At 40.8% G+C, this 21457-nt stretch overlaps 1 protein-coding gene across 1 annotated transcript in view; it reads right to left on the reverse strand.

The window, feature by feature from the left end:
- Positions 1-21457, reverse strand: part of MSN (moesin) — an 80361-nt gene that overhangs the window by 12494 nt on the left and 46410 nt on the right. The window contains exons 3-5 of the mRNA XM_077146874.1: positions 13214-13309; positions 2156-2430; positions 742-825 (exon numbers count right to left, since the gene is read on the reverse strand). Coding sequence (XP_077002989.1) covers positions 742-825; positions 2156-2430; positions 13214-13309 — 455 coding nt within the window. The remainder of the gene's footprint in view (positions 1-741; positions 826-2155; positions 2431-13213; positions 13310-21457) is intronic.

The raw sequence follows: 21457 nt of genomic DNA on the forward strand, positions 1-21457 counted from the left end.
GGGGGAACCTGGGAATCAGACCCAGGGAGAAAGAAAGTTTGTATGATTTGTACTTCTGATAAGGACATTGCCCTCACAAGTGGGAAAGGGATAGGAAATAGGGTGGAAGGTGATCAGATACTGGGAAATAGAGCATAAGTTGAGTTTTGCTAAGCAAAACCTGCTGACAGGAACCTAAGGTCTGAGGCTCCCAAAAGGAATGAGAGTGAGCTGACCCTTGCCAGATTCTGGCATGTTAGCTGCAATAGAAGCAATTTTCTTCCTCTGGTTCATTACAATAGCCTCTTATACAGGCATGGTCTTTCTTCACAGAATACAGATAGGGTGGTGATGACAAATGATAAGATTTATTCTGCAACTAGACAACCACAAAAATGGTTTGTCATATTTATAAAACCTCTTTTCTCATTTCATACTTTGCAAGGAGACCCTGCTGTCTAGTAGCTCCGAGGACCCTGAGGCCCTCTCCATTTCCTTATGGCCAAAATATTATGGCTACCAGTTGCTTCCATTCACAAAAACAAAAATAAAACCAAAACAGAGAACAAAAGGTGTTATAATGGTCCTGATTTGCTTTCCAATCTCTAATTTCTCTTGTTAACTGCACAAGTGCTAGCATCAATCTTGTCCTCCTCTCTCCAACATTCTCTAGCATCCCTAGTCATCTGCGTCTTCTCACCAGAACTAATCTCATCCTCCCTTCGAGGACAGTGAGGTCAGCATCTGCTAGGGTGGGCTTACCTGAGCATACCCCGGTGCTCCTCATGCCACACCTGGATGCGCTCTTCCCACTGGTCCTTGTTGAGTTTGTGTTGTTCCAGAACCCTGGAAAGATAATGGGTAATCAGTAGTTTAAAGCACAAAGCCCATGTGTGTATGTGCATGTGCATGGTGGAGTGAAGCCCACTTAGCTCACTTAAGGAGCTGACACAAAGAGGTTATGGAATCAGCCCTCTTCAGTCACACTGGAAGCAGACTGAAATTACAGCATTGAAGGCATTAAATTAGACAAAAAGAACTACCTGCAAGGTAGGAGAGATAACAGAATGGGTAACCAAGAAAGACAATGGAAGCACCTTCCTTTGACAGTTAGCCAGGAAATCCAATACTGTACTGTGGTCTTCAAGCAAAGGAGCAATGCATCAGGAGTCTGCGCTAACTTGGAAGGTAGTCTCATAGAGCCCTGCATATTCTCTTGTAGGTATCAGGACCAACAGTTTTTGTTTGTGAGAATATTGCTCAGGGATGGAAGGACAGCCTGTGGCTACAAAATGGCTTTGGGAGAACCAATAGGCCCAACCTCCCAGATCTACTAGATTGTAAGTAAAGTTTGCTTTAAATGTTCCATCTCAAACATTATAGCAATGTCTCAGGTTCAGTTTCAGAGCATAACTACTATCTCTAATACCTTTAGATGGGCTGTGCCTATGCCAGTCCCAATGGAACTGGGGCTCCCTGAATGAGGCAGAGCTTTTCCTTTCAATCCAAAAAGCCTAGGAAAATGGCCTTTGTGTACCGTGGGGGAAAAACCCAGGGTTAAAAATCAAATAGGTCTAATCCTGCTGTGAAAATGCAGGTACTTCTATCTCCTTACCCAGGCAATATGGGTAACACCTGCCTTATTCATTTTGTGTGTTGTCATGATACTAAAGCAAAAATAATGAATGTTTGAGAGCCTCAAAGCTTACAAAAGCAGAAAGATCTGTACACTGGTTATAAATATTAAAAGCTTGTGAGAGAAAAAAAAGGCTTTGTCAGCAACTCATGCCTCTGGCTTTTGTATTCCTCTCTCACCCCTGTCAAACTCTAATATAAGAGGTCTAAATCAGTGAAAAAGATTGAGAAAGACTTAGAAAATGGGACCAGGGAGAGAGAGAGACAATTTATTTCTGGTTCTCTACATAAACACCTTACTCCAGGGTCATGACGTTTTATAATCACGCAGTGGGGAGAAAAGCTTTTTCTTTTGAGAGCCAGAGAAACAATGGGCAATGATGCCATATACAAACATGTCCCTTTGAGAATCATAACATATGCCACAGATAGATCCCAGTAGAGAGGAGCAGATATGACAGCTTCTGTGTTACAGAGATTGGCCAGCCTTTAGCAGCCACCATCACTGACCAGTATTAAGACAGCCAGAGTACCACCTCACCTCTGTGGTAGCAACTTGTCCCCAGCCAAGTAGCCAGACTTGTGAACTTCCTTATTGAAGTCACCGTACTTGGACTGGACAGCATAGGAGGCCAGCAGCACAGCAGTCTCAGGTGGGCAGTAAATATCATCATTGAGAATACCCTCTTTCACTTGCAGGAAGAAGAGGCGCTGGGTGATGTCCTGAATCAATTCCTCAGATACATCCTCGGGGTAGAACTTGGCCCGGAACTTGAAAAGCAGGGTGCTTTCTTTCCGTACATCCTGGGCTGTCACCTGGGAGCAGCAAGGGATTTATGGCTCTCAACAATCAAGCTCTGGGGAGGGGATGTGATGGTAGGATAGGGAGAAGATACCGGTAGGTCACCAATTTGGGTAATACCAGAGAGCTGGGTGGCAACTCACCTGAAAATTCAGGAAGGAGACATATTACTTTCATTAGGCACTCAATCTCATGCCAGTAATCACTTTCCAATTGGAATTTCTTCCTGAATTTACCTAAAAACCACTGATAGTCATAAGCCCTTAAGCCACTGACATCTGACAATATATACAATTCCTTCATTGGAGGGTAAGCTTATAAAGTTCCTTTCTTAAGGCTCCCCCCAAATCCATAAATTAGGAAAGACTGGGGTGTATGCCTGCAGGCTACATATTGTCTAGGCAAAAAGGCAATTAACTTGTCTTTTAAACTTGTCTGGAATTGGCTCCTGATGACTCCACAATTGTCCAGCAAAAGTTTGTACAGAAAGAAAATAAAAGTATACTAGCAGAAGGTGGGACACCCATCCCCTTGACAAAATCAGGGAAACAAGCCATAAGTCAATATGGAGACCTCCAACGACAAAGCCAGAGAGTTTGAGGAAACTGAGCTGGAGGACCACCAGGTTCCCGCAGAGATGCTGTTTGGGGCAGAGAGTCTGAATGGACAGATACTCACAACATTCCATTTGGAGTAAAAGTGAAGAAGATGATCAACGAGGAGGGAAGCATTTGTATAGGGAGTTCCGACACCAATTAGCAGGCAGGAGATGGGGCTATAAGACTATGTGACTTTTAAGATTCCTTCCAGAGTGAGCGCCAAGATGGCAGCTTAGCGAGATGTGGCATTTAGTTCATCCTCCAGAGCAGCTACTAAATAGCCAGGAACAGTACATAACAACTGCTAGGGCCACGTCAGTGACCAGACACACAATGTACCCCAGCCTGCATCAGCTGGACTGGCTGCGAGGTCACCCAGAACCATGAGTTCCCCAAGCCACAGAGACCAGCACCCCACCCCCACAGGTTGCTTCCCAGAGGGGAAAGGAAAGGGACTTTACTAGCAGCAGGGGCTGAGCACAACTAAGCTCCAATTCTGTAATTAATTCACAAATTCTGACTACTAAAAATAGGTGCCCAGCTCAGCTGAACATCAAGTCAAAGAGGAGGTTGCTGATCTTTGCACTGGCACCAAGGGGCAGGGTTGACGGAAAAAGCAAAAAGAAAAAAAGAAACAGAGTTTTTTTGGATTGGATAGCACATAATACTTGAAAGGGTCTGGGCCCTGAAGGAAAGGAGGGGCCAGATAGGATCTGAAAGTACACAAAGCAACTTAACAACTTATGCTCTTGATTGACAAACCCAAGGAATGGGTGTCCTGCTCTGAGAAGGATTTTTTCTTTCTTTTCTGTGGCTGTGTTTCTATAGCTTGATTGCCTTTGGACACAGCGGCAGGGTTTCTCAGGCTCCAACTATCCCAGGCATAGGAAGAATTAAGCTTGTCTGAGGGCTTGTCTGGAGCTTGTGCCTTCCCCAGGAGAGCAGTGGGGCCCAGCTCAGGTGGAATCCCTCCCTCAAGGAATTCAGACCCCAGGGTTTGGAAAATTGAAACAATTAAAGCCAGCCTACAACCTCTCCACCACACCCCCAGCAGGGAGCATCTGCTGAAGTTAAAGGTACCATATCACCTTATGCTGGTGGGACCTGCAGGCAGAAAAGAGCCACATACTGGGCAGGATAGGAAAAACAGAGTCCAGAGACTTATAGGAAAGTCTTTCAACCTGCTGGGTCTCACCCTCAGGGAAAACTGATGCAGGTGACTCTTTCTTCCTGACAGGAGGCCAGTTTGGTCTGAGAAAAATCTGGCTTGGGTCTATAATACCTAAGCAAACCCTTCTAAGTGGAGGTGGGGGGCATCATACAGGCAGAGCAAGAAACAAGAAAACAAGAACTGAAAAATTCTCATCTGTTAAACTAAACCTAAGCTAGTAGTCCAGAATAAACTGAACTGAATGTCAAAGAACAGATAGACAACAAAGTCATCCAGCAAGAAAATCCTAGGTAAAAGAAGTGAAACAATCTCCAGAATAAACTAATTAAGGTAATTAAACACCTAGATGCCAGCAAAAAATGACGAATCACACTAGGAAAACTGAAGCTATGGCCCAGTCAAAGGTACAAATCAACAATTCAAATGAGATACAGGAGTTGAAACAATTAATTCAGAATGTTCAAACAGACATGGAAAACCTCATCAAAAATCAAATCAATGAATTGAGGGAAGGTATAAGATTTCTTCTAGTTCAAGAGTCTGTGACCCCAAGAGAACCTCTTTTGTTGCTCAGATGTGGCCTCTCTCTCTAGGCAAACTCAGCAGGTGAACTCACTGCCCTCCCCACTATGGGGGACATGACTTTCAGGGTTGTAAATCTCCCTGGCAATGTGGGACATGACTCATGGGGAAGAGCCAGGACCTGGCATCATAGGATTGAGAAAGCCTTCTTGACCAAAAGGGAGAAGACAGAAATGAGACAAAGTTTCAGTAGTTGAGAGATTTCAAACAGACTCAAGAGGTTATCATGGAAGTTACTCTTATGTATTATATTGATATCCCTTTTTAGTTTATGGTGTATTGGAGTGGATAGTGTGGGAAGTACTTGAAACCACTGAACTGAATTCCAGTAGCCTTGTTTCTTGTAAATGATTGTATAACTATGTAGCATTTATAATGTGATCATATCATTCTGAAAAACTTCTGGCTGATGCTCCCTTTGGACATAAACTTTGGGTATGAATAGATGAGTACAAAAGTAAGGACAAAAATTAAATAAATAATAGGGGGGCATAAGGAGTAAAAAACAATTGAGTAGATTGGCAATACTAGTGGTCAATGAGAGGGATGGGTAAGGAATATTGGATATATGTATTTTCTTATTGTTTTTATTTCTTTTTCTGGAGTGATGCAAATGTTCTAAAAGTGATCCTGCATGTGATTGTATACTTTGGATGGACTGTATGTTGTGTGAAGATATCTCAATTAAAATATTTTTTAAAAACCTTATAGTGAAGTGTGTTGTAGCAGCTAGAAGAAAAAATGAAAAGTCGTGGAACTGTAATCCCATACCAAACTTTAAAATCTGTTTGTGTTAGTTAGATTCAGTTGTCAACTTGGCCAGGTGAGCAATGAGAGAATGCAATGTAGCACAGACTAGCAGCTCGGCATTCCTCATCTCAGCACTAGCAGCTCAGCCCAGGCCTTTGGAGATGCAGAAAGAAGTCACCCCGGGGAAGGTTGTTGGAACCCAGGGGCCTGGAGAGAAGACCAGCAGAGACCATCTTGTGCCTTCCACATAAGAAAGAACCTCAGTGGAAAGTTAGCTGCCTTTCCTCTGAAGAACCAACAAAATAAATCCCCTTTTATTAAAAGCCAGTCCATCTCTGGTGTGTTGCATTCCGGCAGCTAGCAAACTAGAACACTGTTCTATAACTACTTGTTAAAGTGTACTTGGAAATGTATTGCTTTTTGTATACATGTTACATTTAACAAATAAAAAAATAAAATAAAGCTTATACCAATGTTACAATGCCAAACAATAAATTCTTATTATTCTCAAATATAAAAAAGAATCTGTGACTTTCCAATTATTTCATGATACCGTAAGCCAGGTATTGTATACCTTGGATGGTTTCTCTGGTGTATTAATACATCTCAATAAAACTGCATTAAATGGATAAGCAGGGCAAGATGGTGGCATAGGGAGATGTGTAATTTAGTTAGCCCTCTGAAGCAGTAAATAGCCAAGAACTGTCTGGAACAACTCTTTGGGAAACATTCATGACTGGACATGCTTTGTACACCAGTTGGAAACATGTGGAAGGGCCAAGATCATGGCTCAGAATTGTTAGTTAAGTCCCTAAATTCCAGCGGCTGGCACTACTCCCTCACTGGCATGGCAGGCTCAATTTGGAGATACTTCCCTGTGGGAAAAAGCAATCCTCTCTTCTAAGAACAAGGTAAGGCAGCTCAACCAAGCTCTAATTAACAAATTTGGACTGCTGAAAACAAGCTCCAAGCACAGATAAATGCAGAGAAAGCAGGAAAGTAACCGTGGCAGAGAGGAGACTGGTCCAACAAAGAAAAAATTTTAAAATGGAAGTGGCCAAGCTCAGAATAGTGGAAAAGGCTGTGCCCCAAGTTAAAGTACACAAAGAGCTGGGTACCAACTCTAGCTCTTAACTGGAAAACCTTGGGAGCTGGGACTGGCTCTGAAAAAAGGATTTTATTCTATTCTATTTCATTTTTTTTTCTTTTTCTTTCTTTTTTTCTTTTTTTGAAGTATTCTAAGTACCTCATTAGAGAAAGCCTCAAGCATTTTCAATTGTCAGCACTCATTCAGGCAAAAGCAGAGTTAAGATAGGTCTGTGAAACAAATTAACAAGTCAAATGAAGGAGATAATTCCCTAATTATCTTCCCAAGAAAAGGAAGGTCAGGGCCCTGCTCAAATTGCAGATCTCTTTAAGAACATTCAGACCCTAGGGTCTTGAACTAGCCTTCCACCTCAGACCCTGTCTCAACCATGCCCCTGGCAGCCTGAGAATTAAAGGCTCCATGCAATTTTACATGGGTAGGGGGTTGTGGCTGACAAACACCACTTGCTGGACAGGATAGGAAATGCACACAGTCTAGAGGCTCCCTACAAAAGTCTGAAACCCATTGTGTCTCATCCTCAGGGAAACTGATAGTGATCATACCCTCAACGTGAGACCTAGACCTGATTTGTCTGTGAAAATCTGACTGGGGTCACTAGTATATGAGGAGACCCTTCTTGAAGAAATGTTCCATATAGGCAGAGCAAGAATCAGAAAAACAAAGTTGAGAAATTCTGACTAGTTAAACAGAAGCCATGTGTGTTGGTTTGAAGCTATTATGTTCCCCAGAAAAGCCATGGCCTTTAATTCTCATTCAATATTGCTGGGTAGAATCTTTTTAATTGTTTCCATGGAGATACAACCCACCCAATTGTGGGTGTTAACTTTCAATGAGATGGTGTGCCAGTTTAAAAGAATTTATGTACCCTAGAAAAGCCATGTTTTAATCCTAATCATTCCTGTGGGAGCAACGGTTTCTTCTAAACCCTATTCAGCATTATAGGTTGGAAACTTGATTAGGTTATCTCCACAGAGATGTAACTCAATCAATTGTGGGTATTAATCTTGATTAGATGAAGACATGTCTCCACCCATTCTATGTGAGTGTTGATTAATTTACTGGAATCCTATAAAAGAGGAGACATTTTGGAGAGAGTGCCTTTTGAGAATGAGGAGAGAGCCACAGAACCATGACAGAATGATGAGAGAACCAGTCCACCAGCCAGCAACTGTTGTAGGAGAACACTGCCAGAGAGCTCCATGAATTCCCCTTTTTGAATGTCATTCCATTTCTGGTATATTGCATACTGGCAGCTAGTAAACTAGCACAGATGGTTTCATGGAGATGTGTCTCTAACCCATTCAATGTGGGGTGGCTTATTGGAGCCCTTTAAGATGGAAACATTTTGGAAAAGCTTTAGCACCATGAGAGCCACCAGAACAGATACAGCCCATGCAGCCAGAGACCCCCCCCAGAGGAGCTTCAGGAAACCAGAAGCCAGGAGAGAAAGCTGGCAGACTTCACCATGTGCCCTCCCAGCTGAGAGAGAAACTCCAAACTGCATTGGCCTTTCTTAAGTGAAGGTAACCTCTTGTCAATGACTTAATTTGGAAATTTTCACAGCCTTAGAACTTGCAACTTAATAAATTCTTATTTTTAAAAGCCGTTCTGTTTCTGGTATATGGCGTTCAGGCAATTTACACTAGAACACTATATTTGAGGTATAGAATAAGTTGACTGAATACCAAACAACAGATAGAGAAAAAAGGCACCAACAAGAAAACTCTAGGGAGAAGAGTTGAAAACAACCTGCAGAATCAACTAATCAAGGAAATCAGATGCCTCAGCATCAGCAAAAATTATGAGTCATACTAGGAAAAATGAAGATATGGTCCAGTCAAAGGAACAAACAAGAACTTTAAAGAAGATACAGGAGTTGTAGCAACTAACTAATGTTCAAACAAATTTGCTAAATCAATTAAAAAATCAAATCAATGATCTGAGGGAAGATATAGCAAAAGATATGAATGATATAAAGAAGAGATGGGCGACCATAAGGAAGAACTGAAAAGCTTGAAAAAACAAATGGAAGAAATTTATGGGAACAAGAAGACAATAGAAGAGATGAAAACACAAACTGAGACCTATAACAACAGATTTGCAGAGGCAGAGGACAGGATTAGTGAACTAAAGGATAGGATATCTAAAATCCTACACACAAAAGAGCAGATAGGGAAAAGAATGGAAAAATATAAGTAGGGTCTCAGGGAATTGAATGAAAAAAGAGTACATGAATGGGCATGATATGGGTGTCTCAGAGGATAGGAGAAGGGAAAAGGAGCAGAACAAATAATGAAGAAAATTATCACTGAAAATAATCCAACTCTTATGAAAGACATAAAATTACAGATCCAAGAAGTACAGTATACCCCAAACAGAAAAAATCCGAATGCAACTACTCCAAGATATTAACTAATCAGACTGTTAAATCCCAAAGACAGAAAATTCAGAAAGCAGCAAGAGAAGAGACAGCCATCACATACAAAGAAGTTCAATAAGACAATGTGTGGATTTCTCAGCAGAAATCATAAGGTGAAAAGGCAGTGGTATGATATATTTAAGATACTGTGCCAGTTTGAAAGCATTGTATACCCCATAAAAGCCATGTAGTTCAATCCTGGTTCAAGATTGTAGGGTCAAAACTTTTGATGAGATTATCTCCATGGAAATGTGATGCTCCAGGCTTGGGATGTGATGGTTTGATTAGATTATCTCAATGATCTGGCCATTTGGTTAGATAGAGATGTCTCTCTGCCCATTCAGATTAGGTCTTGATTAGTTTACTGGAGTCCTTTAAAAGAGGAAACATTTTGGAGATAGCACAGAGCAGATACAAACACTTGCAGAACAACTGCTTCACAGCTGACAGAGCCAACAGGAGACCCAGACATTTGGAGATGCAGGGCTCAGCAGACATAGCTATGTGCCTGCCCATGTGAGAATCATGCCAAAATCCAGAATTGTGTCCCAGAGGAGCTAAAATGAAGGCCCATAGATGCAAAACGAGAAATCCCTACAGGATACGCAGACTGAAAGCAATGCTGCCCAGGAGCAAGGAACCAGCAGATGCCAGCCATGTGCCTTCCCAGGTGACAGAGGTGTTCCAGACAGCATCAGCCTTTCTTGAGTGAAGGTAATCTCTTGTTGGTGCCTTAGTCTGGACATTTTCTCAGAACTAGAACTGTTGTAAACTTGTAAGTTATTTAATTTCCCTTTTTAAAAGCTGTTCCATTTCTGGTATACTGCCAACCAAGAATTCTATATCCAGCAAACCTGTCCTTCAAAAATGAGGGAGAGTTTAAAATATTTTCAGACAAATAGAACTAAGAGAGTTTGTGAACAGGAAACCTGCTCTACGAGAAATGCTAAATAAAGGGCTACAGGCAGACAAGAAAAGACAGGAGAGGTCTGGAGAAGAGTGTAGAAATGAAGACTACCAATAAAGGTAAAAAGAGAAAAAAAAAGATATGGTATATCAGAATAAAGTCATGACACATGTAACAATGTGGATGAACCTTGAGGACATTATGTTGAATGAAATTAGCCAGAAACAAAAGGACAAGTACTATATGGTTTCATTAATATGAACTAACATTAATGAACAACCTTTGAGAATTAAAGTTGAGAGCACAGATTATCAGGAGATGAGAGTATAGAGATTGGGCATTGGATGTCAAAGGAGTACAGAATGTTCAACAGGATTGTTTGTAAATATTCAGAAATACTCTGATGGTAGCACAATAGTGTAGGTACACTGAACAAAGCTGAGCGTCAGTAAGGTTGAAAGAGGGAGGCTAGAGGCATATATGACACCAGAAGGAAAGATAAAAGACAAAGACTGGGACTGTGTAACTTAGCAAAACCTAGAGTGGACAATGATGGTGACTAAATATACAAATATAAGATTGTTTTTAAGGGAATGTCAATAGTACAAGGTAATGAAAATGGGATGGTTATTGGAAAAAATACAATACATGTAAACTAGGATCTACGATTAACAGAAACATTTGTAATATGCTTCCATTAAATGAAACAAAGTAATATGCTTGTAATATGTTTCCATTAAGTGTAACAAAAGCAATATATGAAAGCTAAATGTCAATAAGAGGGGTATATAAGGGAAGATTATGGGATTTTTAGTGGTTTTGTAGTTTTTATTTTTAATTTTTCTTCTTCTTTTTCTTTCCTCTTCTTTATGGAAGAAATGGAAATGTCCTCATATAGATGGTGGTGGTGAATACATAACTGAATTATACCAGGAACCATTGATTGTTTACTTAGGATGGGACTGTATGGTGTGTGAATAAAACTGTTTAAAAATAAACAGAAAGATACAAGTTCTGGAAAAAATGGGGAAAGAGAGATGTACCTATTCACCATTGGTGGAGAAATAGAATGGGGCAACTCCTCTGGAGAGCAGTGTTGTATTTCCACAGAAGGCTAAGTATAGGGTTGCATATGATCCTGCAATCCTATTATTAGGTATATACTTGGAAGAACTGAAATCAAGGACACAAATGGACGTTTACACAGTGATGTTTATGGTAATAGTATTCATGATTTGCAACAGATGGAATGGTGAACTGTGGTGTACACGTACAACGGAATACTGAGCAGCTGCAACAAGGAATGAAGTTGTAAGACATGAAATTAGATCAATGAAACTTGAGGACAGTATATTGAGTAAAAGAATTGAAAAGACAGATACTATAATGCCTCATTAATATGGACTAACTATAACATGCAAACTGTGAGAATTGAATTCGAGAGGATAAGCAAGGGAAAGAGTTATTGTAAATGTTCCTAGATTATAAGTTCTCACAGTAGTCACATCAATTCCTGAGTTATAACTGTTATTTCTAAATTCTGAGATGCTGAGCTTTTTATCTATAACCTGGTCATAACCTGGAACTTGGGGTATCTGTGAGACACCAAAGAATCCGAATCAGAATTTTGCAGCTATGAAAGTCAGCATTACCCCATGCAGCAACTATTTTAAAAGCTGAAAAAGAGTTCAGACTTCAATTAGAGATACATATGAAGCTGATCTGGTTAAGACTAAAGTAAATCAGACTAATGGATATTTAGTATATATTAAAATTTCAACTTCTGTGTGAAACCAAAGGAAGAAATGTTTATTTGGTACAAATTTTATATTTTACTATAGCACACTAACTAATTTAACTTGTATGGTCAGTTTATTCAAACACCATAATTACATAGAACCCTGAGTAGGGAGTGAGATATTATTGGTTTGTACAGGTTAGTGTGATACCCTGATAGATCCCAGGGTAATTTTGGTAGTGAATAAAGTATTTGCAAAGTCCCCTCGGGGGACTGGGGAGCAAGGAGGAAATATTCAACTTCTCCATTTAGAGAATTTCTGATATTCTTGCAAGCAGTGGAGACAACCAAATCAATAAGCTAAGCCCCTGATCTTGGGGTTTGCTCCTATGACACTTATTTCTGCAAAGGACAGGCTAAACCTACTTAAAATTACACCTAAACTCACCCCCAGAGAACCTCTCTTGTTGCTGAGATGTGGCCTCTCTCTCTAAGCCAACTGGGTAGGTGAACTCACTGCCCTCCCCCCTACATAAGACATGACTCCCAGGGGTGTAAATCTCCCTGGCAACATGGGACTGACTTCTGGGGATGAGCCTGGCCTTTGTATTATTGGATTGAGAAAGGTTTCTTGACCTAAAGGGGGAAGAGAAATGAAACAAAATAAACTTTCAGTGGCTGAGTTATTTCAAATAGAATCGAGAAGATATTCTGGAGGTTATTCTTATGCATTATTTAGATTTCCCTTTTCTGTTTTGATATATGGAAGGAACTAGAGGGAAATACCTGAAACCGCTGAATTATAATCCAGTAGCTTTGATTCTTAAAGATGATTGTTTAACCATATAGGTTTTATGGTATGACTGTGTGATTGTGAAAACCTTGTGACTGAAGCTCCCTCTGTCTAGTCTATGGACAGATGAGTAAGAAAATAAAGACAAAAAAATAAATAAATAATACAGGGGATAGTAGGTATAGGAAGTTTTGGGTGTTGTTTTTTATATTTATTTTTATTCTTATTTTTTTAGAGTAATGAAAATGTTCAAAAATCTATTGTGATGATGAATTCACAACTTTATGATGACACTGTGAACCACTGATTGTATATTTTTGATTATTATATGGTATGTGAAAATAAAAAGAGCCTGTGACTCTCACAAATCTCCTAGAGCCCTTGAGTTTGGAAAGAAGAAAGGACACCAACTCCTTCTTGCTAAAACAGCTAATGGCTTTGATCCCAAACAACTCAAAGTTCAAGACAGAGTTCCCAGTGGGAAGTGAAGGGTATCTTCATCTTTGGAGACTGCTTATTCTCATTTTGGAAGTTAAAGTGGAGACAGGGCAAGAACTTTGCCTTGACTGAGCCCTGTGTTCTTCTAAGCCAGGTGGTTAAACAGACCACCCAGAGAAAAATATAGCCCTAGATGCCCTGGGATTGTCAGCTAGTACATGTAATCCCAACCCCCTGAGCAAGTTCTAGTGGAAGAATAAATTCTAAACACAACAGAGGAATGAGCAGTTACCTTCTTATTGAGTTTTAGCCAGGTGGAGAAACCCTTAGTGTCCTGGTACTGTAGACCAAAGAACCAAACTTCCCTCAGGCCAATAGTTTTCACCACCTAGAAGAAAACACACAAAACAACCATTGAATGCCTATCCTGTGGCAGACACAGGGTCAACATGGTCCCTGCCCTCAAAGGGCTTAAGGTGCTCAGAATCTGGCAAGCAAATATAATTTGGCAGCAGTCAAGAACTGATGTTCAGCATCTCTCTGCACAAAGTTCTTCTGCTGAGATAGGGCAGAAATCTACTACTTATGAGTACTACCACACACCAAGAATTTCACATCCATTTTCTCCATTGATTTTCCCAATAGCCCTATGATATAATTACAATTAGGCCCATTTTTCATATGGGGAAAGGAAGGTTTGGAGAAGTGAAGTGATTTGCCAAAATCACACAGCTACTGAGCAGCAGAGTCAGGATTCGAATGAAGGCTGTCTGACACCAAATCCATCCAAAATCCAGTGATTTCTCTTACTTCCCTCCCTTCCACTCCCAAGATGGATTAGAGGCTAAAGTTAGAGATTGTTGGTTTAACTCTGCATTACTCCCATATATTGTCCTCTATGTAGCAACTGGGAGTAATGATCACACCCTTCAGACTTGGTCACATTTGCTGTACCCCAAGAGAAAATGTTTAAGAAGACAGAGTAGGGCTGTTCTATCTATGCACTTCAAAGCTATACTGTTCCCTGGAACTGCAATGCTTCTTTCCAGCTCTGAGCGTAGTACAGTCATGATTCCCCTTACCATTCACATAGGTATAGAGGGTGAGATTGGAAACAGGATAGATACCAGCATAGCTGCTGATAGGCCCCCACCATTCTACTACTTCCCCCATCCCCATCTCTTAGCTGTGCAATGGGTAGGAAAGGGAGGCCTGCCAGGAAAAGATAGATGAGGTCTGTTCTTCAGCCCCTGATATTATCATTTTAATGGTCTGGCTGGCAGTTCAATTCCAGAATGCCCCCTACTGGCGATGGTGACAATAGAGCTAAGCCATATCCTAAGAAGGACATGCTAGCATCAGTCAATCTTTATTTTTTCTTTTCTTTTCTTTTGGGGGGTGGAGGTAAGGAAGTGGACAGAGAATCTAAGAAATTTATCTGGAGCTAGAAGCAGGAAACCAGGATCCAGTGTTACTGATGTCCTTCCATATGAACAAATCAACATACACTCATGTAAATGCACACACACACACACACACACACACACCTCCACTGCATCCACAAAGGTTTTATTTTTACTATGCATGCAAAGCCAGGCCCCACAGTTACCCCCAGAACTTACAATCTAGATCTTCAAAGCCCCAAGGAAAAGCAGCTCAAATTTATTAGCACTTATTATGTGCCAGGAACTGAACACTGAACAACACTGTGAAGTAGCTCTCATCCCCACTTTACAGATGAGAAAACTTAAGACTTAGTATAGAATGGGTATAGTTTAAATACCCTTAAAGAGAGGAAGAAAGATAAAAAATGATGGAGTTATACAGAGAAGGTAGGGTTTAACAAACAAATATGATTGCTGAACAATTATATCGATATTTCTTTTAGTCTCCAGCATCTTAGAGCAACTAGGAGTAAAAACCTAAAATTGAGGAATTGTAACCCATACCAAACTCTGAAATCAGTTCTACAACTAATTGTTGTGCTGTGCATTGAAATTTATTGCTTTTTTTGCATATATATATGTTATTTTTCACAAAAAAGAAAAAAAGTGATGATAAAAAAATATATATTCCTTCTAGCCTCCAATGTTCTGGAGCAGCTAGAAAGAAAAATCTGAGAGAATGGTATGGTAGCCCATGACAAACTCTGGGATCTGTCCTGCAACTACTTGTTGAAGAGTGCTTTGAAAACTATTGCTTTTTTTTTTCTTTGCTTTGTATATATGTTAAATTATACAATAAAAAAGGTTAAAAAAAAAAAAAAAGACTTAGTAGAAAGGAAACCTGCCCAAAACCACAGAGCCTAGACTGGAAACCTAATGTATCTGACTCCAAATACCCTTTCTTCTCTAGTATGCTGCTTTCCAATGTCAAGTGTTCATAGGAGCTTTAGAAACCCTAGGGTTCTAAAATGACTAAAAATCTTACCTCTCTTTTAGCCTAGATGTCCCAGCCAGATAGTGAACTTTAACCACTTAAGCACCTAGATATATTTTCTGGTTTTCTATGAGGCCACTACTGCTGACTTTGGGAAAAAGCCATGGAACCAAGTAATCAGCTTTCACTGCTCCCTAGGGCATGCATAGTGGTCACCTTCTCCTTTGTAGCTTGAATCAGGTATCAGAAAACTTGAGTGTGATCTTGAGGAAGTACATTTCCCTTTCTGGGCTTCAGTTTCCTCTCTATACAAAGTGGGGTATGGTTTAAATGGTCTCTTTCTTCTCTCAAATTCCATCATTCTACTAATTTGATTGCAAGGCTACTTGGCAAGTGGCTATTAAAATGTGACCCCATTTTCCACCCACCTGTTGCTGATTTAGGTAATTAGGAACATTTTTAGAAAAGATAGGAAGATAGGTGACAGGAGGAAGGAGGGAACAGGTGAGGAAAGATCAAAAGACTTCCTGGATTCAAAAGCCAGGTAAGTCCTGGCTCCCATAGGCAGCAGGAGATTCTAGCAGGTTTGAGATGGAATATTCAAAGTGCTTATGTTTAAAGTGTGATACTAGCTTTTTGCAAAAGATGGAGAGAGGGGAATGTGTAGACAGGAAGATTTTTTAAAAGCACCTCTTATCTCATCCTAGATTTAAGATAGGATCCAATTAAGTGCTCAAATTGTTTTCCATAGGGTTGCAAAACAATGTGTCCACATGCAATTGATAAGAAGAAGTAAGTTCCAAGAAACACTTCAACCCTAGGAGAGAAAGATCCACTGAGGATGCTGAAAATGGACCATTATGGGCAAGCTGCTAGATCATGGGGGTTGGCGAACTGGGAACTGAACTGACAAAGTAGCAAGTGGCCTTTGCCTGGCCCTAAAGCCAAATTGTAGAGGTTCAGAGACCTCAGGATTGAAGGGGAGTAAAGCAGGCACAAACTAGGCAGCCAGTCTCAGCATTCCCAAGAGTGAGTTCCTTGGCCTCTTTTTGCATGCAGTTATCTGTTTCACTAGTGGAGTGAGGAATGTGATGAGAGGAGGGAGATCATGGGGATCAAAGTTTTCTGTGTTCCTGTGGTAGCCCTGAGGAGAAGCTGAATAAGGAAACAGCTTATGTCAAAGAAAGATTTCAGGATCAGTGGAGTATTTTAACTTCTCTGAGCACTGCCTCTTCCTTTGTGATCATAAAGAAATTATGATCACACTTCCTCAGGCTTGGAAAGACGAGCAATGTCTCCCTGCCACCACTGAAGTACTCAAGTAAGGAAGTGAGGGTGTGGAGGAAATACGGTCTGAAGTTAGAACTGATACTGAAAAAGAAAAAAGGACAAAACAGATGACCCCTGACACTGACCCCAGGGTATAAAGAACTCTTCAATTAAAGTCCACAGGGTGCTAGAAACCATTTGATCAGGCAGCTCTTGATCCCAATTCCAAGTTCCAGGTCCTCTGACTTTGCTACCAGCTGAGACCTCCACTCCAGAGGAAGGAGAAACCTCATTTTCAAGTAGAAGAGAACATCTAACTCCCGGTTCTGAGAGCAAGTTCTGTGGCTTCAGTGGCTAGGGTCCCTATACTCTGAGAAATGGCCCTATTCCTGAGGGAAAAAAAAGACTCTTTCTTTGCTCCTTTTGACCTCAGGCAGTCCGGTAACCTGGTCTGAAACAGTATTTCTCATAGCTGCCTATGGAAGATGTACATGAGTAACAGAAAATAATCAATGCATATACCCAGGGAGAAGAGAGGGAGAAGTTAAGATAATAAGTAGATGGCTGCAAGTCAGAATTTCTTTGAAGCCTCAGGTTTAATCCTAACCATTAGTACAAATTTTGCATTTTATTCCTTAAATATCTATGTTTTAATAATGAAGTAGATAACATCTACAAGTAAAATTGATGCTCCAGGATAATGAGTTACATATATCCCACAACTTTGTGTGTATGCTTCTAGAACTTGCCACATACACCTAAAGGGACTCAGACTTCAGATCATAAGACACTAGGTTAAGAAACTGGAGGTGTGGATTCTACTCAGCCCCCTAACACCAAATCAGATTGTGAAGTTATAAGAGTCTGAGAAGCATAACCTGGAAAACTGAGGTCCATTGACAGGAACTGAAATCTGAGACAATTCTCACTAATTACCAGGGGGATATAAGAAAACCCCCTTTTAACTTTCTCTTTTGCATGTGTAGGCTGCCTACCTCTAGGATCCGTGGAGGGGAGATCATGTCAGTTCTGGAGCCCAGGGCCCTGCTCTCTGCATCTATTTGAGTAAACAACTGGTGACATCCCCTTCCCCAGAGCAGATCATCAGGAAGTAAGGCTGGGATCTCAAGAGAATTGCGTGAGAAATTATGTACAAAACTGCATCAATATCTGAATACCTGAAGTCCACTGGAATCCCATTACAGGCTTGGCAGCAGTTACATCTGTCAACCAGCTAAAAGCAAATCAATAGAATATGCAACTGGAAATAAAGATCCAGGAGGGGTTACAACCATTGCTGCTTATGCTACTTGACACTGCCTGTGCATCCTCTAGATGGCACTGCCTGCTATTATTGCATACAATGAGCTCAGTTGGGGTTCTAAGTTTAGGGACCAAACTCTCCTTCACACAGAATGGGAACAGGTACAGTGGGGTCACAGACAGCACAACTGACAAAAAGCACTGGAGAAACTGGAAATGCCAAATCAAAGGCCCTGGTTCAAGAACCTGCTATACCACTTCCTAGCTATGTGAACTTAAACACGTCTTTTCTCCTCTCTAAGCTGGGAATACTACTATTATAACAAATGTTAGTTATTAGGGGGAAAAAAGGAAGAAAGAAAGAAAGAAAAAGGATGAGCTGTCCTCAATGCCGAGTCCACAGTCCTGAGTAATTTACTAAACCAAGAAAGGTCATTGATTTCATGATCCCTCATCTAAATGCTCAGGGCAATTTCCACCTACTTATTTACAAGCAACCAACATTTAAGTACCAGCCGTGCATTAGGCACTGTATTTGAGTATTAAGTATCCAAAATTTCTCAGAAATTAATGTGGCCACCATTTTCAGGATGTGGAAAAGAAAGTCCTGAGAGGCTAAATGAAACATCAAGAACACATAGGTAAGCAGCAGGGCTAGAATCTGAACCCAGAGCTGATTCCAGACCTATGATCTGTAAGTTTAAATTCAGCAGTCTTCACCTCTGAAGGCCTTAATTAGTCCTATCCTTGGTCCTGAACACAGGAGAAAAGAGGAGTATGACTGTATGGTAGATGTTTTGAAAATGTTAGCACATAGAATCTTCTGCACAACACTGAGAGACGCAAGTGATCTTTTCTCTATTTTAATGACGTAGCTTAGAAGTTAAATAATTTCACCCTGCTGGTATCTGACTGGAATTTGACACCCACAATCTTACCACTATATCACAGGTCCACTCCATCCCAGTTTTTTGCTTCCTATTAGAAAGAAGCCAATTCAGTCCCTTTGAGGTAGTGAGTATTAAGCGCATTTCCCTCAAAGGAATGTTGCGACTTACAAAATAACTAAGGGTGATGGATTCAATAGGAGGATACTCAGCTCCTGCAGTCATGATATGGAAATAATTGCTTAATCCTGCTGAAGTGCTCATTCCCGTCTCCAACCTAAAGGGTTTTCTCTCCACTGCCAATTGCCCTGAGAGAAAGGATGCACTATGTAATATAATAGGCAGATGGGGGCACAGGGGCAAGGGAATGCACTATTAATGGCCACACTTCCTGAAACAAAAATGGGACTCCCATTTCCAGAGTCTGGGATACCTACAGACAGCCAATATCCCCTTTCCCCACCAGCAACTGCATCCTTATAAACCACCTTTGTCTAGGATGTTGGGGCTAGCTACATGTCACCTTGATGGATTCTCTAGGCCCTCTCTAGCTTCCATTTCTCCCTTGCCCACTGGGCCCTCTGCTATCTGAGAAGTTGCCTCAGGTTAGGGAGGGGAAAGAAGAAGAGAGAAGGAAGATACTAATTCTATGTGATAATGGGCTAATTCTATTTCTGTGAATACTCTTGACTGATAAGGGGGTGTGTGGCAGGAGGGTGATGGTGGTGCTGTTTTCCATTTGTCTCCATGGCAGAAGGAAGAGATGGCTAGAAATCTGAAGACAGCTCTCAGGCACACCTCTCAGCCCCAGATGTCAGATAGTAGAGTGGGAAAATTGTTGTCTGTGGCTAATACAGATGAGATTTAACATTTGTTGAGGAACTATTGCATACAGTTAAGGTGGTTTATAAGGATGCACAAAATTATTCAAAAAGATAAATTAGAAATAGGTGAGGAAGAGAATATGAAAATACAGATAGGTAAGAGTCTGTGTTATTAAAGCATCCAGCATATAACAGAGATATAATAAATGATAGCTCTCTTTCTAATCCAATGACACTTCCTATCTTATTTATGAGCTAGTATCAGGAGATGAGTTTGATTTTCAGAGTTTCTAACTTCGTACTTAGCTGGATCCTGCTTCTTTTCTGAAGTTTGTTTTGTATTTGTTTTGTTTTGAATGGCAAAGGAGAATCATTGATATTTAATATGTGAAAATACAAATTAGTTTGAGGAACATTTTATCACACATTTACTTCAGTTAAAGTAATGTGCTGCCATTCACAGAGCTCACAACTGATGACAGTAGTAGTCTACAATGACTGAATGCATTTTGATTATATTAAAGTTTTGCATTCTTCCTTTGCATGCAGGTTTTAAATGGGAGAACTTGTAAAGGGACAGCCTGGTGAAGTTGAAAGAGCACTAAATTAGTTCCCCAGAGTCAGAAAAGGGAAAGAAGGGAAGAGGTTGCTAAATCTATATGCTAATAGGCTAATTCTATTCCTCTGAATACTCCTGACTGATGGGGGGGGGGGTGCTGTTTTCCATTTAGGTCTCCAAGATAGAAGAAATCTGAGGACAGCTCAGGCATACACCTCAGCCCCAGATGTCAGAGGGTAGAGTGGGAAAATTGTTATCTGTGGCTAATACAGATGAGAGTTACCATTTGTTGAGGGACTACTACATGCCAAGCACTGTGACAAACATTCTGTGTACCATTTCATTTGACTATCACAAAATCCTCACTGGGCCTCAGTTTCCCCAACTGTACAATGTTTAACTGATCTTTCATACCTGGTCATCTCAAAAATTTATCTCTGGCATTTATTTCTGCATTTCATATTTCTTAATCTCTCATTTTTACCCCCACTATTTGGATTTCAGAAAATGCCTTTCTGTAAAGAGAAGGGAAATGCCTCACTTGAGTACAATCAGCTATTGACATACGTCAGAAGGAGAGCTACCTGGCAGCAGGGACACCTCTTGGACAGGCTTCATGCTCTCTTTGGGACAAAAAGAATAAGTCCAAATGATACTCAGGCTGTAGGGCCCTCTGCAATGGTTTTGTAGACAGCAGATATAGAGAAGAGGGTGCCACTAGTGTGGATTTTATGGCCCAGTCGGGGAGCCTGAGGTTCCCTTGAACTCTGCCCAGACTCCTTCCTGGAGCTCTGGTTCTATTCTTCCTCTACTCCCTCAACCTCTTCAACCAAATGACTCCATTCCTTGCCTGCAACACTGGGGGCTTTATCCATTTGCTTTGGAGGGGACTGACTGCGGAGAGGGAGGAAGGCATGAGTTAGAGCCTGGGGCAGAAAAAAACCCTGAACAAAGAGGTTTATTAACTTCAAAAAACCATAAAGATCTGGTAATTCTTTGTTAGTGTTGGTTTGGTTTATGTACTGTGGGTGTGGTCCTAAGGGAAGACCAGATGGTAGGAAGCCCAGGCCAGATTTGTGTGCTAGCTAGTTCTGAAAGTTACTGTTTCCAAAAACAAAGCCCTTGAGAGTCTTGACTCTTTCACAATTGGTTAGGGAGAGTAAAAGGAGGGAGGAAACCAGGAAGTTCATGACTTTCCGTTCCAGAAAATCAGTGTTGTTCTGAGAGGTAATATCTATTGAGCACCTATTATGAATTACCCTGGCTAGGTGCTTTAATCTTCACAATGATCCTGCCTCCAAGAGGTGAAAGGACATAGCTTAGGTTAGCATATTGTGATATGGAGTTTCAAAATC

This window comes from Tamandua tetradactyla, chromosome X (genome assembly GCF_023851605.1).
Source record: "Tamandua tetradactyla isolate mTamTet1 chromosome X, mTamTet1.pri, whole genome shotgun sequence".
Classification (NCBI taxonomy): domain Eukaryota; kingdom Metazoa; phylum Chordata; class Mammalia; order Pilosa; family Myrmecophagidae; genus Tamandua; species Tamandua tetradactyla.